At 46.8% G+C, this 25,598-nt stretch overlaps 2 protein-coding genes and 1 pseudogene across 3 annotated transcripts; all 3 read left to right on the top strand.

The window, feature by feature from the left end:
- The first annotated feature begins 1,910 nt into the window (after nucleotides 1-1,910).
- On the top strand, nucleotides 1,911-20,379 carry Spag5 (sperm associated antigen 5). Of its 2 annotated transcripts, none has more exons than XM_021639794.2 (24): nucleotides 1,911-2,031; nucleotides 2,236-2,358; nucleotides 4,405-5,378; nucleotides 5,479-5,656; nucleotides 9,723-9,797; nucleotides 10,758-10,847; nucleotides 10,919-11,053; nucleotides 11,208-11,327; nucleotides 11,557-11,649; nucleotides 11,728-11,841; nucleotides 12,094-12,187; nucleotides 12,377-12,524; nucleotides 12,605-12,707; nucleotides 12,934-13,067; nucleotides 13,266-13,407; nucleotides 17,687-17,798; nucleotides 18,038-18,124; nucleotides 18,380-18,500; nucleotides 18,597-18,708; nucleotides 19,100-19,180; nucleotides 19,289-19,444; nucleotides 19,524-19,598; nucleotides 19,863-19,943; nucleotides 20,069-20,379. In XM_021639794.2, the coding sequence occupies exons 1-24, from the start codon at nucleotides 1,981-1,983 to the stop codon at nucleotides 20,138-20,140; spliced, it is 3,471 nt and encodes a 1,156-aa protein (XP_021495469.1). In that variant the 5' UTR covers nucleotides 1,911-1,980; the 3' UTR covers nucleotides 20,141-20,379. The 2 variants fall into 2 exon arrangements, with proteins under 2 accessions (XP_021495469.1, XP_021495468.1); XM_021639793.2 differs by having other exon boundaries at nucleotides 10,755-10,847.
- LOC110550139 (small nuclear ribonucleoprotein E-like) lies at nucleotides 9,843-10,283 on the top strand (annotated as a pseudogene).
- Nucleotides 20,380-20,984: 605 nt separating the features above from the next.
- Nucleotides 20,985-24,721, top strand: Aldoc (aldolase, fructose-bisphosphate C). Its single transcript, XM_021639795.2, has 9 exons — nucleotides 20,985-21,143; nucleotides 22,345-22,464; nucleotides 22,555-22,766; nucleotides 22,861-22,915; nucleotides 23,010-23,170; nucleotides 23,289-23,372; nucleotides 23,595-23,769; nucleotides 23,888-24,087; nucleotides 24,216-24,721. The coding sequence occupies exons 2-9, from the start codon at nucleotides 22,353-22,355 to the stop codon at nucleotides 24,306-24,308; spliced, it is 1,092 nt and encodes a 363-aa protein (XP_021495470.1). The 5' UTR covers nucleotides 20,985-21,143; nucleotides 22,345-22,352; the 3' UTR covers nucleotides 24,309-24,721.
- The last annotated feature ends 877 nt before the right edge of the window (nucleotides 24,722-25,598 follow it).

Here is a 25,598-nt window from a genome sequence, read left to right as displayed (position 1 = left end):
AAACTGTGATAGTAAAAAGAAAGCACTAATTAATCCTAGACGTCTCTGTTTAAGCATCGAAGTATCTGTAAGAAAGTCTATATGTGTATAAACAAAACTATGTACATACCTGTGTTTATACACAAATGCACATACACTAGGTCATTACATGTGAGTAGACCTATATGTCTGCCTTTAATTCATTTTTGCATTTTATTGTTTTACTTACCACAGCTGTGATTTTGATACCAAGCTGTCATGTTATTTTCCTTTTTATCTAACCTCCCTATTCATAATTGCTACTGGGAACACCTATCTTTGTATGAGTGCATCTGGGATCTGACATACTAACTGCAGCAAGCACTGAGCATCTCACACTTGTGTAATACAAGCTTTTGCTAAAAGTTACCAGCCTGGACTTTCCTGCCGCCTCCCACTATTTATTTGCTAGGTCTTTTTTGAAAGGACCATAAATACTTGAGATATCTTTTGCTAAACCTTGCTCAATTCGAAGCTCAAGAGCATTCACAGGACTCAAGAGCCAGAGGTAGGATTGTTCAGAAAGTGCTTTCTCAGGCTGGAGAGATGGCTCAGAGGTTAAGAGCACTGGCTGCTCTTCCAGAGGTCATGAGTTCAATTCTCAGCAACCACAGGGTAGCTCGCAACCATCTAAAATGAAATTTGGTGCCCTCTTCTGGCATGTAGGTGTACATGGAAACACATTGTATACAGAGTAAATAAACAAAATCTTTAGAAAAAAAAGAAAAGTGCTTTCTCTGTGTGGCCTTGGCTGCCTTGGAGCTGTAGAGGAGGAGACTGGCCTTGAGCTCTGAGATTTGCCTGCCCCTACCTCCCAAGGGCTGGGATTAAAAGTCTGTGCCATCACTGCCCCTCAAAAGGTTTTAAAACATGAAATTTTAATATATTTTATTTAACCTAGCATACCTAAATTTTTCAGTATTAGTAATCCTTAGTAATTAATTCTAAGGATTTTTCCCTTGAGGTCTGAAATGTGTGCCTTTTATACCTGTATTACATTCCCATTTAAAGAATTCAAAGCTACATGTAGCCAGTAGGAAGGTACTGAACAGTTCTCGGAACGCATACCCTGAGGCTCCTGCAGTTTCTAATATTTAAGTTCCTCTTCGGTTTGCTGCTTTTCTTCATTCTCTAAGATATCCAGATTTAGCCGAATGTGGTGGTGCACACCTTTAATCCCAGCACTCAGGAGGCAGAGGCAGGCGACTCTGAGAGTTTGAGGCCATCCTGGTCTACAGAGGGAGTCCTGGACAGCCAAGGTTACACAGAGAAACCCTGTCTCAAAAAACAAAAAGATCCAGATTAGCCTGTAATCTCAGCATTCAAGAGGCTGACAGCCAGGCAGTGGTGGCACATGCCTTTAATCCCAGCACTTGAGAGGCAGAGGCAGGTGGATCTGTGAGTTTGAGGCCAGCCTGGTCTACAGAGTAAGTTCCAGGACAGCCAGGGCTATACAGGGAAACACAACAAAACAAAAAGTTAATAAGGCTCATCATACAGAACTGTACATGTCAGCTATTACTCTAGTAATCTTGTTACAGGTTCCGAGGTTAGACAAAAGAAAAGCCCAGACATTCTGAAGAGGCGTTACCTGAAGGCAGAAGTTGGGCATTTAGGGACTCTCTCAGGCCGTTATGATGCTGGCACCTAGGCCTAGACAGCCCAACCCTGAGTGAAGTGCGGTTCCCTCGGTTACTGAGGGAAAGGAGCCAGGGCACAGAATTCCTTGACTTTGCAGCTGCCTGCAGAGTCAATGACCGGAAGACACAGACCCTCCTGAACCCCAGGCGGAGGCGTTAGGCTAGGCGCACCGAAGCCGCTGGGGGCGTGGCGAGCGCAGGTCACGCCCACCAGGACGTACTGCGGCCCCGCGTCCAATCCGGAAGCGCGTATTGGGTTCAAATAGAGGCGGCGGGTGAATGTGGCGCGTTCGACTTGGTCAGAAAAGTGCTCGACTTGAAGATGTGGAGGGTGAAAACGCTGAATCTCTGTTTGTCGCCTTCGCCCCAACCGGTGAGGAGAGAACTCCTGCGGACAGAGTGCTACCAGGGCGGGGCGCCGGCTGGGCGAAGGCCGGTGACGTCCGAGTCCACCCTAGCGGGGCGGCGGGAGGCTTTGTTGGCCCCGAGGCTTTGCAGTTGCAGGAAAACACTTCCGGAGGGAGGAGGGGCGCGCTTGCATGAGCCCTGGTTTCCTCACACTGGCTCTCTCTCTCAGGGAAAACCAGCTATGAGAACTCCTCTCCGAGAGCTTAAACTGCAGTCCGAGGCCGTCACCAAATCAGGGAAAGGACCCCCCATGTTCTCGCTGACCTCAACCCTGCAAAAGCTGGAGCAGGAGGTGAGATTCACCCAGGCAGCTTTACGGCTGGGCTTTTTGCCCAGGCTGAGTGCTCAGAGGAATAAAGGGCCAAGGCTGGAACGTAATTAATAACGATAATGAAGCCTTCTACTTCTGTGACATCCATTTACAGCTATTCAGGCCAACAGAGAGGTGCCCTGGGGTGGTTAAAACGAATCCACTGAGAACCCGCACCTCTATTTAGCTGTTGGTTTTTATTACCTCTTTTCCCGTTTGACCTTTACCACATTCCTGAGAAATACTTACACTGGCTCGTTTATGGAGAGGTTTGTTTGATACAAGAGTGAGACAGAGTCTATCCATCCTCCGAGATAGTTAGAATTTTCCTGTAGCCAGTACTTGAAACTACCACCTTGAAGAATTGCCTATACCGAGCTGTACTTTAGTCAGGAGTATTTTCTATTATTATTATTTGTTGCTGTTGTTGACCTTCCTGCTAGGATGGAAGGGAAGGGCATTCTAAAAGACATGGGAACCCAGGAACTACACAGCTCTGAGAAGAGGCCTCAACGGAGGCATTGCAGCTACCGGGGAGGGTATTCCCAGCTGCGCTCCACTCCACTTCTTTGATCCTTCTCTTCATCGCTTCTTCACGCCAGGAAGCAAATCTCTCTCTTTTTAAAAAGATTTATTATTTATATATTATTCTGCCTGCAGGCCAGAAGAGGCCATGGGATCTCATTGTAGATGGTTCTGAGCCACCATGTGGTTGCTGGGAATTGAACTTGAGACCTTTGGAAGATTGGCCAGTGCTCTTAACCTCTGAGCCATCTCTTCAGCCCGAAGCAAATCTCTTAAGAGAGATTTATTAGAGGGATGAATCCAGGAGTGGCTGCCTCTGCTTCTGTGAGAAGACAGCAGGGAACTGAGCAGACATAGCATTTATATTGGATTCCTTAGTATGGAGGAGCTTTCTAGGCAGAGATTTCCAGAGCAACAGTTGGTGAAATTTCAAGTCTTGAGCTTGGGGAGCTCAGGGATTGGTGTGTTTTCCTGTTCAGGGTTTGGTAGGATTTTGTTCAGTTTTCACCTAAAATTAGGATAACCTGGGATGGGTCCTATTGAGGGGCTGGAAATGACCTTTGTGACAGTTGCAGAGACTGGAAATAATGTTGTGACAGGTCTGGGGAAGAGGCCTGGCTGCTGAAGCTCCTCAGGCAGGTGCCTAGCCACTTTACTGCCTTAAGGGTTTACAAAGTATGCAAAATTTACAAAGTTTACAAGGGAGTCCCCTGCAGGGAAGCTTTTCCCTGCAGCTTAAGTCAGCCAACACAGACTGGAGAGGAGGTGCTGCCACTGTAGACAATTCCAGCTGAGGGGGTGTCACCTCTCTAATAGGAGCTGCCTTTTTGACAGGACCCACCATTTTGACTGCTCCTGTGGCAGTGTAGACTGGACCAGGAGGAGCTCTGACAGCTTTTGGGGGGAGGGCCTGCTTTGGCTGCTCAGGGACTGTAATTATTATTTTGGTTTTTTGAGACAGGCTTTCTCTGTGTAGCCCTGGCTATATTGCAACTCACTCTATTGACCATGCTGGCCTCAAACTCAGAGATCCACCTGCCTCAGCCTCTTAAGTGCTAGGATTAAAGGCGTGGGCCACCACCAGGCTGGCACCCCTGAGCATTCCCTGAGTTACTGTGTCGTAACTCTGGATTCTGATAGCACTTAAAATCCCCATCCTCTATTTGGGCCCTCCTACCATATCTCTTAGATGTAGGATGGAGTTAGAAAAGGTCATATTCAATCTAAAGTCTCCCATTGACATGAATAATATGCTTGGTCTGTTTATACTATGGTGTGAGTCCCTATATGTGTATGGGATGCATGAGGATCCAGTGGCTTCCAGGCTTTTCCTACTGGTGGTTCTGTGTACTAACCAGCAAGGCTTAGCTAACTTCTTATTCAGAAAAGATAATAAGGACTCTTGGTTTTTTTTGTCTGAGTTTGGATATTACGATGTTCCACAGTTATATGTTGAGGATTGAACTAACTGTGTTCGTCAACTATTTTTGCTTCTTTTGGCAGGAAAGTCTCAACAGCTCATCTCCAGAGGCTTTTATCAGTTTAGAGAACTCATCTCCAGTGAATTTTAACAATACTGAAAACAACTTCCTTTCAGAACAGTTCAGCCATCCTTCAAAGTACATAGACACTTGTCAGCATGAATCCGATCCAACGCCTGAAAGCAACTCTGCTCTCCATTTATCTGGGAGAGCAGTAGAAACAATGGATGACTTTGTAGTGGAACCAATTGATGAACATATACTTAATACCATGGTTCTTTTACCCTTTCCACTAGGGCAGCAGCAAGACCTGCTGCCCAAGGCTCACTTAGATACCACAGCAGAGGTGACACCTTGTGTGGAAGACAGCTTTACCGAAGTTGTTGCTGTCAGGCCTGAGGATCCTACATTTCAGGATCCTCCATTGAAAGACAGTAATACTGAAGCTGCACCTGAGGACTTAGTACCTTCTGAAAATGGCTTGAATTCCTCTGTGGCTTGGCTTTCTCCTTCAACTGTCTTGACCAAAACCTTCCCTGTTGATCATGTAGATCCAGGAGAGGAAACAGTAGAGAACAGAGTTATACAGGAAATAGAAAAGAGTGTTCCCACATTCTCTGAGGAGGTTGAACTGGGAGATCAAGCAGTTGATACAAATACAGAAGATATCCCGTCCTCGTATCTGGCATCAGGTCTAGTAGAAATAGGACCCCAGGAAGTTCCAGGCCCAACAGGAGAAGATGCTGATAGGATTCCTGGCTTAGATTCAGAGACTTGGATGTCCCCATTGGCTTGGCTTGAAAAAGGTGTAAATATGTCAGTCATGCTTCAAAATCTCTGCCAGAGATTATCCTTTCCTAGTTCTATGCTTCAGGATGCTGCCGTTGGCAATACACCACTCTCCACTTGTTCTGTGGGAACTTCCTTTACTCCTCCAGCACCACCGAAAGTAGATGCCAAAGATAGTACTTCAGAGACAGAACGCCTCCTCTTGGGGTAAGTGTCCCCTCCAAGCTTGTGCCTCTGGATCTCAACACTCTGGACCTGCCACTTGCATCTTTTCCCCTTCCTGTTTTTGCTTCTTTTCCTGTGGTAGCTGCAGTCCTCCGGATCTGACTGCCTTGTCCCGACACGACTTGGAAGAGAACCTGTTGAATTCCATTGTCTTGCTGGAAGCTCTTTCCCACCAGCTACAAGCTTGGAAGAGCCAGCTGACTGTCCCTCACCGGGAAGCTCAAGACAGTGGCACTCAGACTGACAGCTCTCCTTGTGGGGTAAGAAGCTTCCTCAGAGAGCTTGGAGGATCCCGATGGGCCTTCTGCCTCAGAAATTAAGCTGAGAAACTGCCAGAGGGAAAAAGACAATGCCTTAATCACAGGCTCAGTCATAGAATATCTGTGAAAACTGAGCTGTTAAGCCAGATATGGTGGAACTTGTGTATAATCCCAGGGTTTAGAAGGCTGAGGCATGAGGACCTCAAATTCAAGGCCAGTCTGCCCTATACAGAGAGTTTAAGGCTAGCCTGTGTTTTTAAAACAGCTAAAGATTGCTAGTCCTTTCAATCAATCAATCAATCTCTCGATCGCTCTCATATACACACACACACTCATGTTCAGGCAGTTCGGTTGAGTCAGTGAGTTGAGAGGCAGTGAAGAAGAGTTTGTGACAGTTCAGTTTGTGGAATTTGGAGGCAGTTTTTACCAGGTGGCACATGCCTTTAATTATAAAAGTAACTTTTATTTTATTTGCCTGATGTAATTGTTGTCTTGGAGGTTGACTGCCCCTGTCTGCTAACCTAGGCCTAGTCCTAGAAGATTCTAGCCTTGGTACAACCTTATCTAGGCCCAGAATGGTTTTTTGCCTCTGAGACTTATTGCTAAATAAGCTCACCCTTTCTGATTCTTTTTGAGCTCTTCTGGCTCTTTCTCATTCTCTGGCTTGTTCTGGCTTCACCTGTGTTGAGCTTGTCTCTTTAACCTGTCTTTGAAAAACTCTCCTGGTAACAACTGCCTCCGAATTCCACAAACTGAACTGTCACAAACTCTTCTTCACTGCCTCTCAACTCACTGACTCAACCGAACTGCCTAAACATGAGTGTGTGTGTGTGTATATGTGTATGAGAGCGAGTGAGAGATTGATTGATTGATTGATTGAAAGGACCACAACACCTTGAGGCCAGAGGCCATCTTTTGGGAGTTGGTTCTCTTCATCGTCAGCCTGGGGAGAGGACTTGAGTTGACAGGATTGCAGGGCCATCTTGCTAGCCTCTCATTAAACATTTCTGATGAAAGTTCACTAAGATTTTTGGCATATATCCCCAAAGGAGTTTCTAGTCTTGGATGACATGCCATAGTTATTCTTGTTATTTAGAAAAAAGAATTTTAGTATTGTTAGAATGGAAAAGTCATGAATTTTGCTGAATCATGTTCTACTGTGGGAATTTTAGTAATCTGCATTCAGGAGAGAAGCTTCATCTGTTGACTGCAAATAAATTCACTGGCTGTATTTAGGATTAGAATTAGGATCAAAATTAGAATACTATTTCAAGAAAATGCATGGGACTGGAAATGATTATCCTAAGTGAAATAAGCCAGACTCAGATAAATAATGCATGCTTTCTCTCCTATACAGATACTAAATTTTAGTGTTGTATGTGTTTTCGAAGGTCATAAAACTAGAGGGGATGATGAAAAGGAAATGAATAAAGGGAGAGAAAAAAAACAAAGCAAAAGTAATGATATACATGTGACAGTGAAGGAGGAGGGAGGCCTAGGGAGAGGGAAGGAGCAGTGTCAGAGGAAACGAGGTATGACAAACAGTGCTGGGAGCTGCAGAGATGTCCCAGCACTTAAGAACACTTGAACTTTCAGAGGGCCTTTGTTTAGGTGCCAGCACTCAGGTGGTGGCTCAGACCATCCTTAATTCCAGTTCTAGGGGATTTGAAGCCCTTTCCTAACCTCTCTAAGCATCAGGTATGCATGACATACACACATAAACATAACACTCATACATATAAAAACTAAAAAAAAAAGATTTAAAAATTCATAATGAAGCCTATTGCTTTGTACACTCATTAAAAATAAAATAAAATAAAAAATAAGCAGAGTGGTGGCATACCCGAGCACTTGGGAGGCAGAGGCACGTGGATCTCAAAACACAAACAAACAAAACCCCACACAACAACAACAAAAAGAAATTAAAAGCAAGTGGCACACACCTCTAATCCTAGCACTTGGGAGTCCAAGGCAGGCAGATTTCTGTGAATTTGAGAACAGCCTGGTCTATACAGTGAGGATATGTAGGACCTCACAGAGACCTTGTCTCAAAGCAAAACAAAAAAGCAAAACTAAATTTCAAAAGGAGTTGTAATGTCATGGTGATCAAAATCCAAGCAAGCAGTCGCACACATAAATAAAGGTACTTTTTTAAAAATTTAGCCAGGAAAGAACAAAAGCAAAACCAAAAAATTCTACTTTGAAGGTATGAGAGGAAATTATTTCTTTTAAGATGTGTTTTTTTTTTCCTGAAGATCTATTTTTCATGTGCCTTTTGAGACTAGAGGTGTCAGATCTTTTGGAGCAGGAGTCACAGGTGTTTCTCAGCCGTCCAGTGTGGGTGCTGGGAATCAAACTTGGGTAAGAAGAAAGGAATTTAAGGACCAGTGTTCTACCAATGTCTATAATCCTAGCACTTGGGAAGAGTAGGAAGATCAGGAGTTCAAGCTGTTCCTCAGCTACACATGAACTAAGCACCAGCCTGAGCTGCGGGAGAGCCTGGTTTTTGTTGTTTTTTGGTTCTTTTGCTGCTGTAAAATAGTGGTGAAGAGCACTGTCCTAGCAGGCTCTTGATGTGGCACCACAGGCATAGGAAGAAAGAGAATAGTGTTGGAGAAAGGATGGAGAGTCTCAGCATGAGGCTGCAGTAACTGTAGTGACTGTATTGGAAGAGATGGTGCCCAAACCGTCTCTTCAGGTGCAGTTACTCTCAGCGTAACTTCACTCCCCTGTTTCCCTCCTGAATCTGGAAACCATGGGCTCCTTGTTTCTCTAGCTGGCCTGTTTCTCTCTTGAAATTTCTTTGTATCTTTTTTCTTGTCCTTGGCCTCATTTCATGTCCTCAGATCTGCCCTCTATCCTTTTCCTCTGAAGCTGCCAGGTCCTTTGGGAGGCCACTGAAGCAGAACCAGAGAAAGGAAATGACATCCTTCAGCCATTTGCCATCACTGTGCATATACTTACTGCTTGGCTGCCTCCTCACATTAATCTCATCACCTGCCTGACTGCCCCGCTCTGAGCGGTGTGTGTGGCCTACCCAGGACTTGTGGGGTCCTTCCCACATGATGCCCTAGATAATTCTCTTAGTTGCTGAGACATCTTTCTGACTCCTAGTGTTTTTTATTTATTAATTAGCATACACTGGTTTCATCATGGCATTTTAAAACAATGTTTTTGTTGATCTTTCCTGCCCTTTTTCTCTGTCTCCCTCCTTTCTTGTACCCTTCAACCCACCTCCCATAACCTTTCCACTAAAAAGCTCCATCCTTTCAGACTGGAGATACATAACTCAATGGCTGAGCACTTGCCTCCTTTGACACAGTACAGCAGAAAAATTTTAAAAGGGGGAGGGGTGAGCAGGAAAGTTGGCTCAGTGTTAAAAGCTCCTCCTGTACTTCCAAATGACCCAACTATGATTTTAGCACCCACATGGCAAGTCACAACTGCCTTTAATTCCAGGGATCCAACACCCTCTTTTGGCCTCCATGGATACAATGCACACATGTGCTGCCTAGACATACATGTAGACAAAACACCTCTATACATAATTTTAAAAAAGTTTTTTTACATTTTAAAAGCAAACTTTTTACTCCTGTGTGTGTGTGTGTGTGCGCGCGCGTGTGTGCGCGTGTGCATGCCCGTGCCCTTGAGTATACACCATATGTATACAAGTTCCTGCAGAGGCCAGAAGAAAGCATTTGATCAACTGGAACTGGAGTTCAGTGGAGTTGTGAGCCACCTGATTCCAGTGCTAGGCACCAAACCCAGGTCTGAGGGACTAACCTGTGTTTTCTGAAAGGCAGCGAGTACTCCCAAACACTGAGCCGTATCTCTAGCCCCATACCCAGCTTTTTACCTGGGTTCCAAGTACATCCTCTGTTTGTAAGGCAAGCACTTTCCTATGTATCCGGCCCCGTCTCGGTTCTTCCTTCTCACTTGGCTTCATCTGGTTATGAGCTAATGTTTCTATCTCATGAATGGTTCTTGTAACTTACTGTATGAAGGCACATTAGAGGCTGCTGGTGTATGTTATCCATCTAAAAAGAGCAATTATTTTTTTGGCTAGGTCACTAAGACACCTCAGCATCTTCGGGACAGCAAGGAGATTAGACAGGCCCTTCAGCAAGCCAGGAATGCCATGGTAAGTTATTGACTGAATTTGTACCACTTCTGGGGCACTTGTGAAGATAAAAATTGGAGGATCCTGGTTGGTTAGCAAATGGTGATACATAGCTGTGGCAGTGAAGGGAACATTCCAAACCTTTTATCAAGAACGGCTCACTTCTTCCGGAAGTTTCTTCCCAGGCGGCCATCCTAGTCATGTGGTCTTTGTGACTTCCACCATGGCATATCGTGGCCAGGGCCAGAAGGTACAGAAGGTGAAGGTGCAGCCCATCAACCTCATCTTCAGCCACTTGCAAAATAGATCTCAAATTCAGGTGTGGCTGTATGAGCAAGTGAATGTGTGGATAGAGGGCTGAATTATTGGCTTTGATGAGTACATGAACCTTGTATTAGATGATGCAGAAGAGATTCATGACTTTGTAAAACAAAGTCAAGAAAACAACTGAGTCGGATTATGCTAAAAGGAGATAATATTACTCTCCTCCAAAGTGTGTCCAACTAGAAATGGTCAAACACAGGAGAAGTTGCGATTGGAAGTCCAGTTTTTAAAGACATTCTTTGCTCTGAGAACAGTCTGAGACTTTTATTTGTATTGTTTTAGTGCCCCTTACCACTAACAATAAATGCTGTGAGATTGTTTTTGTTGGAAAAAAAAAAAAAAAGAAGAATGTCTCATTTGCTGGGTGTGGTGGCACACATCTTTAATCCCAGCACTCAGGAAGCAGAGGCAGGTGGATCTGTGAGACCAGCCTGGTCAACAAATTGAGTCCAGGACAGCCAGGGCTACACAGAGAAACCCTGTCTCATAAAACTAAAATGAAAAAAAAAAAAAAAAGAAAGAAAGAAAGAGAGAGAGAGAGTGAGAATGTCTCATAATTAGAAACTTGGAATTGAATGGCTTTTCCCTGCAGTTGTTTCTTCATCTTGCTTAATGAGTTTATCTGCTCTAACCCTGCTGCCTTCCCCTCTATAGCAGTCATGGATGCTAGTCTCAAGAGAACTGATACCCTTGCTTCACCTGTCCCTGGCACACATGAGCGAAGACAGAATGACAGTGAATCAGGAGGTAAGCATTGTGATAGTGTGACTGCAAGCCTGGAAGAAGGCACAAGACAGCATCCCGTTCTTCCCTTGTAGTCTCAGCGTGCAGAAACCCTGGTTTCCTCCTGTTCTCATGTACTGAAGAAACTGAAGGCGAAGCTTCAGAGCCTTAGAACAGAAAGAGAGGAGGCAAGGCACAGAGAGGAAATGGCCCTTAAAGGCAAAGATTCGGTAAGGACTGCACTTGAAGGTTCTGTAGGAATCGCTTGAGACATAGAACTGCCTGCCTTGGGGAAATGAAGAGCTTCTGAAGTCTCTATGGTTGTGGCCTTCTGTGCCATTTCTTCTGTTACACACCATGTCCTTGCAACCTTTTCCCTAAAAGGCAGAGGCAGTACTGGAGGCTTTTCGTGCTCATGCCAGCCAGCGCATCAGCCAACTGGAACAGGATTTGACATCTATGAGGGAGTTCAGAGGCCTTCTACAGGAAGCCCAGACCCAATTGGTAATTGTGTTTTCCTTTTTGAGACAGGATCTCACTGTATAGTTGAGAAGTTGCTAAGTAGACCAGGCTGGCATTGAATCACAGAGATCTGCCTCCTGGGCACTGGGATTAAAGGTGTGTGCCACCACTCCCAACGCAACTTGTAATTTAAGGGCATTTTTGTTCTTGGGGCACTGAGAAGATGGTCACATACTCCCACTTAGCTGCCTCCATAAACCTTCCCTTCCAGACAGGGCTCCACACAGAGCAAGAGGAGCTGACTCAGCAGACAGTGAGTCTAACTTGTGCCTTACAGCAGGACTGGACATCAGTCCAACTGGATGTGAGTATTTGGGGACATCACAGCATTCCCTTAGGGGCAGTTTCCCATCCTTGAATGTGCTCTGCTCTACTTTGGTAGTACGGGACATGGGCAGCTTTGCTGAGTCGGTCTCTAGAACTCACCAAGAAACTCACAACCAAGAGCCGGCAGGCCCTTCAGGAACGTGACACTGCAGTTGAGGAAAAGAAGCAGGTAACTTGGAGTAGGCGCTGCTTGGGCCTGCTTTCTCTCACTTTGCTTAGCTATAAGATGGTGGGAGCCCAGCTGTTTCCTTTGATCCCAGCACCTTCTCTTCAGTAAATTGTCTTGTCTCTACTTGTTTCTGGGGAGCAACTTCATTTTCTACAATGTTGCTGTTCTGGAAGTTTCCTCTGTTATCCATAGGAGATGCTTCACTGAGTCCTGGGGTTCTTGACTCAGTAGGAAATAAATTGTCTTTTCTAGATTTCGAAGGAACTGGAACAAGTCTCTGCCTATTTAGAGGACTATAAAGGCCAAATAGAACAACTGAAGTTGGAAAATAGTCACCTCACTGCAGGTGTGTGTGCGTGTGTGCGCACGCGTGTAAGTGCACAGACAGTTAACCTGCTTGTCTTGTGGCAGGAGAGTAAGGAGGTGCTATGAAAAACTTGATCTGGGGCAAGTGTGTGTGTGTGTGTGTGTGTGTGTATGGTGGTAGTGGTGTCCTGGCTTATCACATGGTGTCATTAGGATACGTTTGATCTAGATCTCTGGGCTCAGCAGCAGATTCTGACTAGCACAGACAGCCAACTAAAGGAACTACAGGGTCAGCATTCCTGTTGTGTCCAGGACCTGGCCATGAAGGAGGAGTTGCTGTGTCAACTTACACAGAGCAACAAGGAACAGGCTGCTCAGTGAGTTTCTGTCGGGTAATTGTGACAATAGTGACCCATCATGGAGGTCTAAATGGGATCTAATAGATGGTCTTTGGCAGATGGCAAAAGGAAGAAATGGAACTAAAACACACCCAAGCAGAACTGCAGCATCAGCAGGCGGTACTGGCTAAGGAAGTACAGGACCTGAAGGAGACCCTGGAGGTAGGCAGCTCAGCTTGGAGCAAGGGGCAGATGAACCTCAGGAGTGTGACCTCTGCCTGCTGGGATTGTGGTGAAGTTGAGACTGAACTGGAGGAAGCCTCTGTCCCAGGCTCCAATGTTCTTTCTCCATTCTTCCTCCTTCCCTTCATCCTTCCCTCCATTATTCCTTCCATCCATCCTTCCTTCCATTCATCCCTCTTCTTCCTTCCTTCTCCTATCTTTCCAGTTTGCAGATCAAGAGAGTCAGGTTGTGCACTTGGAGCTGGGCCAGATGGAAAGTCAGTTGAAGGCCACACTGGAAGTGCTCCGGGAACGCAGCCTGCAGTGTGAGAACCTCAAGGACACGGTGGAGAACCTGAGGTAAGAGTGCTGCCTCTGTGCTTCCCACAGTGCTTCTGTTTCCCACCAGCCCTTCCAGAAGCCAGAGTCTCCCTGAAGAGCACCATGGGAGTATCGAGCCTTTCTCTCTTTCTCTTTCTCCCAGAATATGGGGAACCTGGGAGAAGTGTTCAGAGTAAGTACCTGATTTTTGCTCACCTTCGGGCTCCTGCATTTCAGGGCTGAGCTGTCCAGCACCATAGCAAAGCATGAGAAACAGGCCCTGGAGAAGACACAGAAGCATTCCCGAGAGCTGTGGCTGCTGATGGAGCAGCTCCACAGTGTCACCCTCTTCTTACAGGCAAAACTAAGGGAGAACAAGGTAGGACATGGGGTGTCCATTCCACACCACTGTCTTCCTTTACGTTTTCCTGTTTAGTTCTGAGAACTGAGCTTAGGGCCTCACACACAATAAGCAGCCAGCCAGCCACTGAGCCTTATTCCTGTTTCCCAGTTGCATCTTTCTTATAGAGAGTAGACTTTTTCTTTTTTAAGATTTAGTTATCTTTTTATTTATGGTTATGTTACACATGTGCAGGTGCCTGTGGGGGCCAGAAGAGGGAGTCAGATCCCCTGGAACTGGAGTTACTGGCTATTGTGAAATGTTCATGTGGGTGCTAGCAACTGAATGAACTAGGTCTTCTGGGAGAGCAGAAAGCATTCCTAACTGCTGAGCTACCTCTCCAGCCTTTCCAGCAGACTTCCTAAAAAGTCTACTCTTGCTTCATACTGTGATGATCAATGATTTTGTTACCCTCAAGAACTCTTTAGCCTGTCACTTAAACCTTCTTCTGCCGTTCAAAGAGAAGCCTTTTGCTCTAATTATGCTGCTTATGTTGGCATATTTTCTTATCTATTTTGTTTGGGTTCTTATACCTATCACCCTTCCAACCCTTATTCCACCCTAATCCCTTGCAACCTCCCAATACTAGGTAGGACAGAAAGGAGGTCAGAGAGGAAAAGGGGTTGTAGACCTCTATAGTGGCTACTTCCTGCTGATTAGGGATGTAGAGTTCTCTAAGGCAAGTCCAGTCTTCATCTTCAGAATATCCAGCAGTCTAGCAATCCAGCAATAGCAAATGTAGCAGCTGGATACAACAGCAGCAGTGGGGCCAACAGCAGGGGAAGGAGCAGCTGCCACAGGCTCTTTCGGAGCTCTCCCACTTCTACCCTCTCAGAGGCCCCAGCATTAAACTCTGCAGCTGGCAACAGGTCACACCACTGCTAGTACGTGAGGCAAGTCATAATCACCTGCTGTGAAGCAGCCTCTTACCCCACACCTGGGATTAAAACAAAAACATTTTCATATAGCATAACTGGGTTGTTGAAGTTAACCAAAATTCTTACTACCTGCCTATACACACATCTTGTTCCTGGCCTCCAGATGTTTCTATACCTGTTCTCTTCTGTTTTCTATGGCAATCCTTTCTTCTTTTCTATGAAAATCCTCCCAAGATCACCTTCCTGGAGAATGTTTGAGATCACATAGACGCCATGGTTCTGACACTTGCTCTCCTTAAGTACTTGTATTAACTTCCTTGGGTATCGGTGTTTAAAGAAAGAAATGTAGCCTTGCTTTTTTAGTTTTTCCATGAAATATGCTAAACAATAAGTCTGTTGATAGTCAGCATTTAGAATTAATTAGATTATTCAACAGTTAAGAGGTACAGCCAAGATCCTTTTCTCCAGCAGGGGTTGAGCACTGAAAATAATGGGAAAACAGGCAGTTGTAAAGTTGTCACTGTGACGTATGAGCTGTGTGGGCTACCGTGGGAACGTAAAAGGAAGGCCATTTTTACCTCTGAGAGTTAGGATGTCTTCGCAAAGCAAGTGGCTGACCCTAGCAGTAGAGGTTTTGAAGTTTATAGGGAAGGGCAGGCATGTAAGAAAGCCCACCATCCAGAGGTAGCATGAAAATGATATATAGAAAGTTATACACAAAATTATGTGTCCTTTTTTTGTAGTGTCTAACTCAGCAAGACTTGGTTGATTTCTGAGATTATAGCGTGAACAAGCAAGGCCTTGCTTATAGAGACTGTGGCTGTTTGGGGCATGGGAAGAGAATTTTTATAATTAGGGTGTAGGAAGTAAATGGGGCAAGGCTGGAGATAAGTCTGGAAAAGTAGATGGGCCATGTTCTGAAGACGTGAACTAATAACGCTAGGTATGGCGGGCTACGGAGGAGGAGATGGGTTGAATGAACCCAGCCAATACTTAGGATTTGAGGTTGGAGAGATGGCTCCATTGGTAAAGTGTTTGTCATGCAATCAAGAGGACAGGAACTGGGCTCACCAGAACCCACATAAGTGCTGGCAAGCAAGACTAACAGTATTTGTGAACTCTTAATTAAGAGAGACCTTGTGTAAAGAATAGAGTAGAGGGCTGGAGAGCTGGCTCAGCATTTAAGAGCACTGTCTGCTCTTCCAGAGGTCCTGAGTTCAGTTCCTGGCAACCACATGGTGGCTCACAACCATCTAGAATAGGATCAGATGTCCTCTTCTGGCATGCAGGTATACATGCAGAAAGAGCACTCATATACTTGAAATAAATAAATAAAAGAGAGATTTCTTTTAGGGAACTTTAAAAAAAAGTTCCTTAAAAAAAAAAAAAGAACAGAGTAAAAGAACAAATTCCTGTCATCAAGCCAGTGGTGGTGTTGGTGTTGGTGGCGGCGGTGGCGATGCACGCCTTTAATTCCAGCACTTGGGAGGCAGAGGCAGGTGGATATGTGAGTTCAAGACTAGTCTAGGGCTGGAGAGGTGGCTCAGAGGTTAAGAGCACTGGCTATACATCCAAAGGCCCTGAGTTCAATTCCCAGAAACCACATGCTGGCTCATAACCATCTATAATGTGATCTGGTGCCGCCTTCTGGCATTCAGGCACACATGCAGGCAGAATACTGTATAAATAATAAATTAAAAAAAAAAAAAAAGACCAGCCTGGTCTACAAATCAAGTCCAGAACAGACAGAGCTATACAGAGAAACCCTATCTCACAAAACAAACAACAACAACAAAAAAAAGGCAAAGAAAAGGATGTAGAGGTAACTGAACTTGATGACTCTTGTAGAAGCTTAAGAGTGACTGGTGATCATAAAATTATTAGAAAGTGACACTGCCTCTAGAACTGGCCTGGCAAACTTTTCCCATATCATAAATGTTTCACCTTTGTGGGCTACATAGCTGTCTCAATTACTCAGCTCTGCCCTGCAGCTCAGGAGCAGCCACTGACGGTACTGAAGGAATGAGTCCTCCTGAAACATTGCAAAAGCCATTGGCAAGCCACAATCTGCTTTTGCAAATGATCTAGAACTGTAAATACTGAACTAGAAACAGATTTTTGAGAAAGAAACAGAAAATGGTGGACTTAGCTTTATACACACTAGTTTTTAATGTGGAACATGCTGGTAAATTTTTTTCATAAGTCTTTTTCTTTGGGCCCAGAGACTGGAAAAGATCAAGTTGAGTGAAAGAGACTGAAAAGTCATTCATGTGGAAATGATGGTCTGAAGAGAATGTTTTTGTAGAGTTCTAGAAGCAAAGTATTCAGGGTGGAGATAGAGTTAAAAAAGGGGGCTGTGGACTGAACCCCAAGCAGGTATGTGAAGTTCAAGATTTAAGGAAAGACTTGTGAATTGTGGATAGCGACATCCTTAAAAGCCTGTCCATGGAAGAAGGTCTTAATCCAAGGTCATGCTTTACAGTGAAAAGTTTCCAGAGCTGGAGAGATGGCACAGAAGTTAAGAGCTCTGTTTGCTCTTCCTGAGTTCAAGTCCCAGCAACCACATGGTGGCTCACAACCATCTATAATGAGATCTGGTGCCCTCTTTGGCACGCAGGCATACATGCAGGCAGAATACTGCATACATAATAAATAAATAAATGTGAAAAAAAAAAAGTTTCCAAAAGTGCCTGATCATCACTATCAAACAGGCCCAGTAAAGTAAGAGCCAGGAAGTACCCATTGTATTTGAATGTAAGGACACCAGGCTTGGAGAGATGGTTCAGTGGTTAAGAGCACGACTGTTCTTGCAGAAGACCTGAGTTCAATTCCCAGCAATTGCATATGGCAGCTTACAACTGCCTGCACATCCACCTTCAGGGGATCTGACATCCCTCTGTCCTCACTCATATACACAGATACACATACACATAAATAAATAAATAAATAAATAAATAAATAAATAAATAAATAAATAATAAAAGTGTTTCTTAAAGAGAATGTTTTAAAAAAAAAAGAAAATACAGGTGCCAGTGGTGAACACTGACAAGAACTTTGTTTGCCAAGTCATACATAGTGAGGTAAGAATTACAGGCCTTTGCCTGCCTTCCTCCCTCCTCATTAAATATAAGAGAAAGGACAGTGGTAGCTATAAGATTTAAAGTTTTTTGTTGTTTTTTTTTAAGTTCTTGTTGTAGCAGGAGAGGCTAACACAGAAGCATACTCAGGGAAAGGCACTGATGGGAAGCTGGAAAGGGACCCAGCAGTCGGAGTGGGAAAGCTCTTCCAGCTCACTCTGGAAGAGTTGGGGCACCTCAGAGCTCAGGAAAGCACCCTAAAAACATCAAACAGCCGGTCAGTTTTTTCTCCTTTGTCCTTAGGCCGAATCAGAGATCATTCTGCCCAGCACAGGCTGTGCTCCAACTCAGGAACACCCTCTGCCTGACGATAGTGCCATTTCAGAACAGGTCCTGACAGCAGCAGCAGATGAAGGTTAATGACCTTGGGTCTAAGGGAGGGAAAAGTGATCTGATACTGATCTCAGCTGGTACGGATGCACACTGCTAGACACTGTCTAATCTGCTTCCTCTGTAGCAGACCCCTGGTTGGGTCACCAGAAAGATCCTTTCTATGGTTGTGGTTTTTGTTTTTGTCTAGAGGCAGGGTCTCATGTAGCTTAGGATGGCTTTGGATTTCTATGGCTGAACATTCGTGGTTTGTTTTTGCCTTAGCATCAGAACCAGCTCCTGCACCACTGCTTGGAAGTGATAAGAGTGCTTTCACCCGAGTAGCCTCAACAGCTTCCCTTCAGCCTACAGGTTAGGATGGGCTCCAGGGACCATGCCTCATTTCTCAAAGAATCTGGTAGTGAGAAACAAAGACAAAAGCAGTGAGAAGTGCTTTGCTCTAAAAACCTCAATTCTGCTTGGGCTCATTTCTGTCTTTTGGGATCTGTAATGTTCCGGATATTTAAACCTTGTAGGTGGGGAAGATAAAGTTGTGGAAATGGCGGTTGTGTATCCCGTCCTTATAGGCAGAAGGGCTGTATGTCTATCTAGGACTTTCTCTTTCAGAGACCCCAGACCTGGAGAAGAGCCTGGCAGAAATGAGTACTATGTTACAGGAGCTCCAGAGCCTATGTTCCCTGCTGCAAGAGTCTAAAGAAGAAACTGTCAGGGTCCTGCAGAGAAAAATGTGAGTGTTGTACAGTGTGAGTGGTGGTAGTGATAAGACTATCCCTCATGCCAAGGGCAGAGTACAGGAATGATGCCAGATTCTTCCCTCCCAAAGCTCTGAACTGCAGACTAGACTACAGGCCCAAGAAGAAGAGCATCGGGAAGTCCAGAAGGCAAAGGAAGCAGACATAGAAAAGCTGAACCAGGCCTTGTGCTTGTGCTACAAGGTGACGGAGGAACCTTAAAGTGGGGCGATAAAGAACTGGGGCAGCTCCACCGGCCCACTGGGACCACTTTCTAGCAATCTAGGTAGTGGGGGATCTCCAACTACTGCCCTAGTTTGCCCTTTTGGGGTCAGACATTTTCATATCTGAGACTCAGCTCTGGGTTGACCTGTCTTCTCCAAGCAGACCCAGAAGAAAAGCCCAGAACTGAAGCAGAGCTCTGAAACTAAGGTGTGCCATGCTTGACTTGGTCCTGAATAAGAAGTGGATTGACAGGGACTAGTCCCCAGAGCTGAGCATGGCTCAGACATTTTGTCCCGCCTTCTTGCAAAGGCTGAAAAGAATTTAACCTTTCCTTAGTTAAATTCCTTAGAACTTAACCTTTTCTTCACAGAATGAAAAGGAGCTCCAGGAAGTGATACAGAAGCAGAACGAGAAGATCCTGGGGCAGATAGACAAGAGTGGCGAGCTCATAGTATGTTACTCATGATGTGATGGTGGGCCTTCTGCTTCTCCCATGTGATGGAGGAAGGAGAGACAGGCTCCCTGGATGCTGTTGGGTTACCTTTGCTCTTGTTCCCAGAGTCTCAGGGAGGAGGTGACCCAGCTCACACATTCACTTCGGCATGCAGAGACAGAGACTAAAGTGCTCCAGGAAGCCTTGGAAGGCCAACTAGATGGAAGTTGTCAGCTGATGGCCACTAACTGGATCCAGGAAAAAGTGTCTCTCTCACAGGAGGTAAGTCAGTGTTAACAAAGGATCTGTGCAAATAATGGGGACCCAGGCTGTGCCCCTATTAATGTGGGCATGTTTATAGGTGGACAAGCTGAGGGCCATGTTCCTGGAGATGAAAAGTGAGAATGCGAAGCTGGTGGCCAAGTATCAGAGCCACGTAAGTACTTGTTTTCTTCTACCAAAAGCAGGCACCCTGCCATTGCCTCCGTCTTTAGCTAGGCTCTTCTTTTTTTCCCTCGAGACAAGGTTTCTTTGTGTAGCCTTGGCTGACCTGGATTCCATTTGTAGACCTGGCTGGCCTCGAACTCGCAAAGATCTGCCTGCCTCTGCCTCCCTGAGTGCTGGGATTACAGGTGTGCCCCACCGCATTAGCTAGCTATGCTCTTTAAGTTAGGGTTTATGAAACCTGTTTGCATTTTAGAGGAACATCCTGGAGGAGAACCTTCGGCGCTCTGACACAGAGCTAAAGAAGCTCGATGACACTATTCAGCATATCTATGAGGTAAAAGCGAGGGAGGTACTGAGGAGCACAGCTCTGGTTCTCAGCCTGTGTGACTTCTTACAGTGGCTTCTGTTTTCTCTCCTCCAGGCTAATGATTCAGAATTGTTTTCTCTATCTCTTCCCAGATTCTGCTTTCTGTCCCAGAGGTGGTAAAGAGTTGTAAGGAGCTACAAGGCCTGTTAGACTTTCTAAGCTAAGAAAATGGAAATAGTGCGATGTAGTGGTGTGCACCTATAATTCCAGCTACTCCAGAGGCCGAGGCAGGAGGGTTGCTTAATCGCAGGAGTTCAAGACCAACGTGGACAATACGCAAAGAAACTGAAAGCTGATTCCACTTCACTCCTGTTCCCTTCAGGATCCCTTACTGCAATAGTAGGACCGACTGGCATAGAGCCAACCATGTTTTATGCTATTTAAATAAAGTATATTTAATGTAGTCCTTCCAGTCTACTGAATCTTATTTTGGGGGTAGAAGTGGGCAGATGAAGTCAGGGGGCAGCTCAGCCCTGCATCCTAGGCACCCTTCACCATCTCCTGCTGCAACTAGAGCCAGGGCTGTCTGCTTTTCTTTGCTTGATTCTCTTGCTACCACAAAAAATGGGCAATGGACTGCCTGTTCCCTGGATCACTGCCTGGAGGGAACAGAAAAGACTCCATTCACTTTCCCCATCCCCCTATGTGGCAGGCACTGGTAAATATGGGGCAGAGAACATTAACTCAATTTCATTATTCCATGCCTTGAACTGGAGCACCCTGATAGGTAGGCCTCCGTCCCAACTTTAAGCTGCTGATCATTTAGATGTCTCTAGACCAAGCTTAATGCCCAACATTCCGCATAATGCCTTTTACAGCAAAAGACTGACCATGGCAGAGACAAACACATCCATCTCATTCCCCTAGGGTTCTGGCAGGGATTCAAAGATGTGGGAGGGGCATCATCTCTAACAAACCTGGGGACCCTGGAAGAGAAGTCACTCCACCTCAGTGCCCCACCTCTGAAGGCGTGGCCTTACCCTAGACCAGTCCTGGCAAGAGGGCGGGACCAGGACGGGAGGTGCCTGTCCCGCCCCCGGGGCGTCACGTAACTCTGCGGCATCAGCTGCCTTATTTACTCCAGCTTGGACTGAGCTGTCGTCTGTTGCTAACCAGACCGAAAGTGAGCTGTTCCTGTGGCTCCTGTGCCTGCCTTGCTGAGTACAGGTAAGATCCTGGTGAGGCGGAGATGCTCAGCATCTGTCTTTCTCTGTACCACTTGGCTCTTCCCCTGCTGTCTTTGCTTTCCTCCCGGGGACTCTAGTGTACCTTTTTAACTCCAGCCTCACCATGCTCTGCTTTCTGTGCGCTTGAAACCCCATGGCTCAGGAAAACCCTGCTTTCCTCCCTCCGCCTACCTCTCCCAACTGGAAATCAGCTTTTCCAGTTTCAAGTTTTTCTCTGCCTCCAGGACTTTTTCACTGGGGTACCCAGGGCGTTTTAATCTCAGTCCGTTTCTGCTCCTTTTAGGCTGGTCCCCAGGTCTAGGCTATAGGCCCAAGAAGAGCATCAGCACTGGTTAGCCTGAACCATCCCATCTCCCCCAGGGCTCCTTTCTGCTTTTCCTGCATCCCTCCGGTTTTCCCATACTTTTAATCCCCTGCCTCTGGATCCCCACTAGGAGCTCCCCATTGAGTTGTAGGGAACCAAGTCTATTTCCTGTGCCTCCTTGCATGGAGGCGGGTATGAGTACTAGAGCCTCCTGGCGGTGTCCCTTTCCTGGACTCCCATGCATGGAAATATAGCTGGCCTATTGCCGCTCTTTCCCACTATACTTGCAGCCCCAATCTCCAACATAGGTATGGGGGGCAGGCAGTGGCATAGGCCATCGGGTTTTCAGTACGGCTGTGGCTGTTCTCTGTACCACTACTGCTCTTTAACCTCACCCCTACCTGCCTTCCACTACAAGTGGGGAAGGATGCTGGGGCTAAATATCTCATTCACTAATCTTGGGGAAAAGTGTTTTGTTTTTAGGGGCCTTTTTGAAGAAAAGAAAACGGAAGCAGGAAAAAGCAGGTCTTATGTCTGCCTCAGGAAGGGGCCAGATTCAATGAAAGAGGAGTTGGCATTCTAACTGGGCAGCAGTTTCCAGGAAGACCTGTAGCTTCAGGGCTGCCACCTCCCATCCCCCGCCCTGCATCTCTCCTGGAGCTGGGAAGGGTGCCCACCAGGGACAAAAGGAGATGTGGGAACTAGGCCCCTAACCCTGTTAGCTGTCAAAGAGATTGGTGCCACTTTAATGCCCAGGACCCGGGCCAAGGCAGCAGCTCCTGGCCCTGTGTTGGAAAGGGCACTGGCTTATTTGGTCAGGAGAGGAAGCAGAGGAGTTAGTAGTTGGGCTCTCATACCTTGTCTCCATTCCACACAGCTGTCACCATGCCCCCCTCGTACCCAGCCCTTTCTGCTGAGCAGAAAAAGGAGTTGTCTGATATCGCCCTACAGATCGTGGCCCCGGGCAAAGGCATTCTGGCCGCAGATGAGTCTGTAGGTAAGTGGGAGCCAGTGGTCAGGGTTGAGGAGAGGTTGCCAGGGAGCTACAGCCAAACAACCAGGCTGCCTTCCCTTCGCTTGCTTCTAGGCAGCATGGCCAAACGGCTAAGCCAAATTGGGGTAGAGAACACCGAGGAGAATCGCCGGCTGTACCGCCAGGTCCTGTTCAGTGCCGATGATCGTGTGAAAAAGTGCATTGGTGGTGTCATCTTCTTCCATGAGACACTCTACCAGAAAGATGATAATGGTGTCCCCTTTGTCCGGACCATCCAGGATAAGGGCATTCTCGTGGGCATCAAGGTATACAGCCCCTGGCCCTGCCTGGGTCTAGGTGTGGAGATTGGTATATGTGGGTGGGTGGCAGGCCAGCCCTCTCTTTGTGTCTCCCTTGCAGGTTGACAAGGGTGTAGTCCCTCTAGCTGGGACTGACGGGGAAACCACCACTCAAGGTACATGGTGGATGGGTTTGAAGTCTGCAGAGGTTTGACATGGTTGGTGCTGGCAGCAAAGGGCAGGGTGGTGAGGCTGGTCCTGTGTTTTCAGGGCTGGATGGACTCTTGGAACGCTGTGCTCAGTATAAGAGGGATGGTGCTGACTTTGCCAAATGGCGCTGCGTACTGAAAATCAGTGATCGTACACCCTCGGCGCTGGCCATTCTGGAGAATGCAAATGTGCTGGCGCGCTATGCCAGCATCTGCCAGCAGGTCTGTGCCAGGGTTTGGGTGGTTGGGTGAGTGCCCTGTGCCTGGTGGAGGTATGCTTTCACAGCTTTCTCCCTTCCCAGCTTCTGCTTCTCCCAGTTAATCCTGCTCTTGCTTGCAGAATGGTATCGTGCCTATTGTGGAGCCCGAGATCCTGCCTGATGGAGATCATGACCTCAAACGTTGCCAGTATGTTACAGAGAAGGTAAGGCCACAGATGAGCTCAAACACGTCAGGGGCAGCCTAGCAGGGGTACCGCATCCCTGCATCTTAGATCCAAGCACACTGTCACTTAAGGATCTTTGCTAACTGCAAAACAGGCTTCAGAGGATGAGCCTATATGGAACCCTCACATTCCTGTTCCCACCCCAACCCCTGGATGGGCAGCATTCCACATCCAGGGTCCCATAAACCTCTGTTCACTCAGGTCCTGGCTGCTGTGTACAAGGCCCTGAGTGATCATCATGTGTACCTGGAGGGGACTCTGCTCAAGCCTAACATGGTGACACCTGGCCATGCCTGTCCCATCAAATATAGCCCAGAAGAGATTGCCATGGCAACTGTCACTGCCCTGCGTCGTACTGTGCCCCCAGCTGTCCCAGGTACTAAATTGCTCCTATCCCTTCAGGTCTGACTTTAGGTTTTTCTGTGGCACAGGGATCCTTTACCCTGGAAAAACCACGGAATGACCAGTCGGTTTGTCTTCTCCCTGCACTCCAGGGGTGACTTTCTTGTCTGGGGGTCAGAGCGAAGAGGAGGCATCACTCAATCTCAATGCCATCAACCGCTGCCCACTTCCCCGGCCCTGGGCCCTCACTTTCTCCTATGGGCGTGCCCTGCAGGCATCTGCACTCAATGCCTGGAGAGGACAAAGGGACAATGCTGGGGCTGCTACTGAGGAGTTTATCAAGAGGGCTGAGGTAGGGAGCCAGAGGTGATGACCGGGGAGGGACTGTATGTACCAATTAGAGGTCCCAGACTGGACAGGCTTCCACACCTCTGGGCTGACTTGGCCTGCTTGCTCATTTATCCCCTTTCCCTTTTGCAGATGAATGGGCTTGCAGCGCAGGGCAGATATGAAGGCAGTGGAGATGGTGGAGCAGCAGCACAGTCCCTCTACGTCGCCAACCATGCTTACTGAGGCATGCTTACACGACCCACAGCCCTCGGCCTAGCAGTGTAGACCCCGTTTTGCCTGTAGTCACTCACAGCCAGGGCCAAATAGCCATGCGGAACAGAGATGTCATCATGCAGCACCAAGTCATCCTTTTTTCCTCTCCTCTTTCTGTCTCACATTGCTGCACCCGAGGCCACAGGATGGGAGGGTTAAGGGAGCCTCTCCCGCCCCATGTCTGAGGACAGGAGAACTTTCTAGAAGTCAGACCAGAACATGTGGGTCTTGTTCCCAGCTCTGCCAGCCCTTACAGTTTCCCCATGATGGTGTCGCTTGTCCTCGGGCCCTACTTGCTGCCCATCTCTCTTAGGATCATGGGCAAGTACACTGGCCCTGACTTATGCTCTAAATATATCGCAAATAAATGGGAGCAAAACACACTACTGTCTTGTCTGTCTGTTGCACACATTCACAGTCCTACCTTCCTTCGTGTGATCTCTTGCTGATCTTACCACAGAGCCCTCTGACTATGGTGGTGGGAAGGTGAGAGCTGAGTTTTACTGGGCTTCAAGTTTGTGAAGGAAGGGTTCACCTAGCTCACTATCGCCCCAGCTCAGGCTCCTACCTGTTGATCCCCAAAGCTGGAGCTGTACAAGGGTGTAAGGAGTTGTAAGAGGGTTCAGGGACTGACACATCAAAGGACCCTGGAGTGCAACTCCAGCACGATGAGCAACTTCTCAAGGCCCAAAGCAAGGAGTCAACAGGACAAGCAGGGATCCTCGTGGGCTAGTTCTGTCCCACCTCAGTACTGTTGATCCCTTCAGGATCAACTGACCCATTGATCCCTGACACATTCAGGGAACAATGTGCACCTAGGCCCTTTCCAATAAGGAAACCTTCTAAGACCCTGGATCACCAGAGCTAAGTACAGTGTCAGGGAGCTTGCCAAGGGCTATGCCCCACTTCCATGCAGAGAAGAGATCCATTTGAGGGTCTGGACAGAGTTAGAGCTGATAGGGCTTTGTGCTGAATGATGACCACTGGGCTAGGGTGTAGGGTGACACTGCACTGTTGTGAACTAATCATTAATGCTCTGATCCGTGTGGCCTGACGCTATAACGAGCGGCAAACTCAGCAGTTTCTATGTGCTTCTGCCAGGCAGTGTTCTAACTACTATCACAGGCACTAACACAGCTCTGTAAAGTAGGTACTGTTGTCCTGTTCATAGGAGGAAACGGGCTCGGAGAGAGGCTAGGAGGCTGTTCAGGCAATAAGTGAAACCAGGATTTGAAACGGAGTCACGACGATACAGTCTGT

Source organism: Meriones unguiculatus, chromosome 7 (genome assembly GCF_030254825.1).
Source record: "Meriones unguiculatus strain TT.TT164.6M chromosome 7, Bangor_MerUng_6.1, whole genome shotgun sequence".
Lineage (NCBI taxonomy): Eukaryota > Metazoa > Chordata > Mammalia > Rodentia > Muridae > Meriones > Meriones unguiculatus.
Note: the sequence above shows the minus strand (reverse complement) of the source record. Positions and strands in the feature narration are given on the sequence as shown.

Bases quoted from the DNA above. Each gene is read 5' to 3' on its own strand.
- Spag5 (XM_021639793.2), top strand. From the start codon at position 1,981: ATGTGGAGGGTGAAAACGCTGAATCTCTGTTTGTCGCCTTCGCCCCAA. The intron at 11,650-11,727 runs GTGAGTATTTGG...CTACTTTGGTAG, and splicing joins GGACATCAGTCCAACTGGAT to TACGGGACATGGGCAGCTTT. The intron at 12,188-12,376 runs GTGTGTGTGCGT...CGTTTGATCTAG, and splicing joins AAATAGTCACCTCACTGCAG to ATCTCTGGGCTCAGCAGCAG.
- Aldoc (XM_021639795.2), top strand. From the start codon at position 22,353: ATGCCCCCCTCGTACCCAGCCCTTTCTGCTGAGCAGAAAAAGGAGTTG. The intron at 23,373-23,594 runs GTAAGGCCACAG...CTGTTCACTCAG, and splicing joins GCCAGTATGTTACAGAGAAG to GTCCTGGCTGCTGTGTACAA. The intron at 23,770-23,887 runs GTACTAAATTGC...CCTGCACTCCAG, and splicing joins TGTGCCCCCAGCTGTCCCAG to GGGTGACTTTCTTGTCTGGG.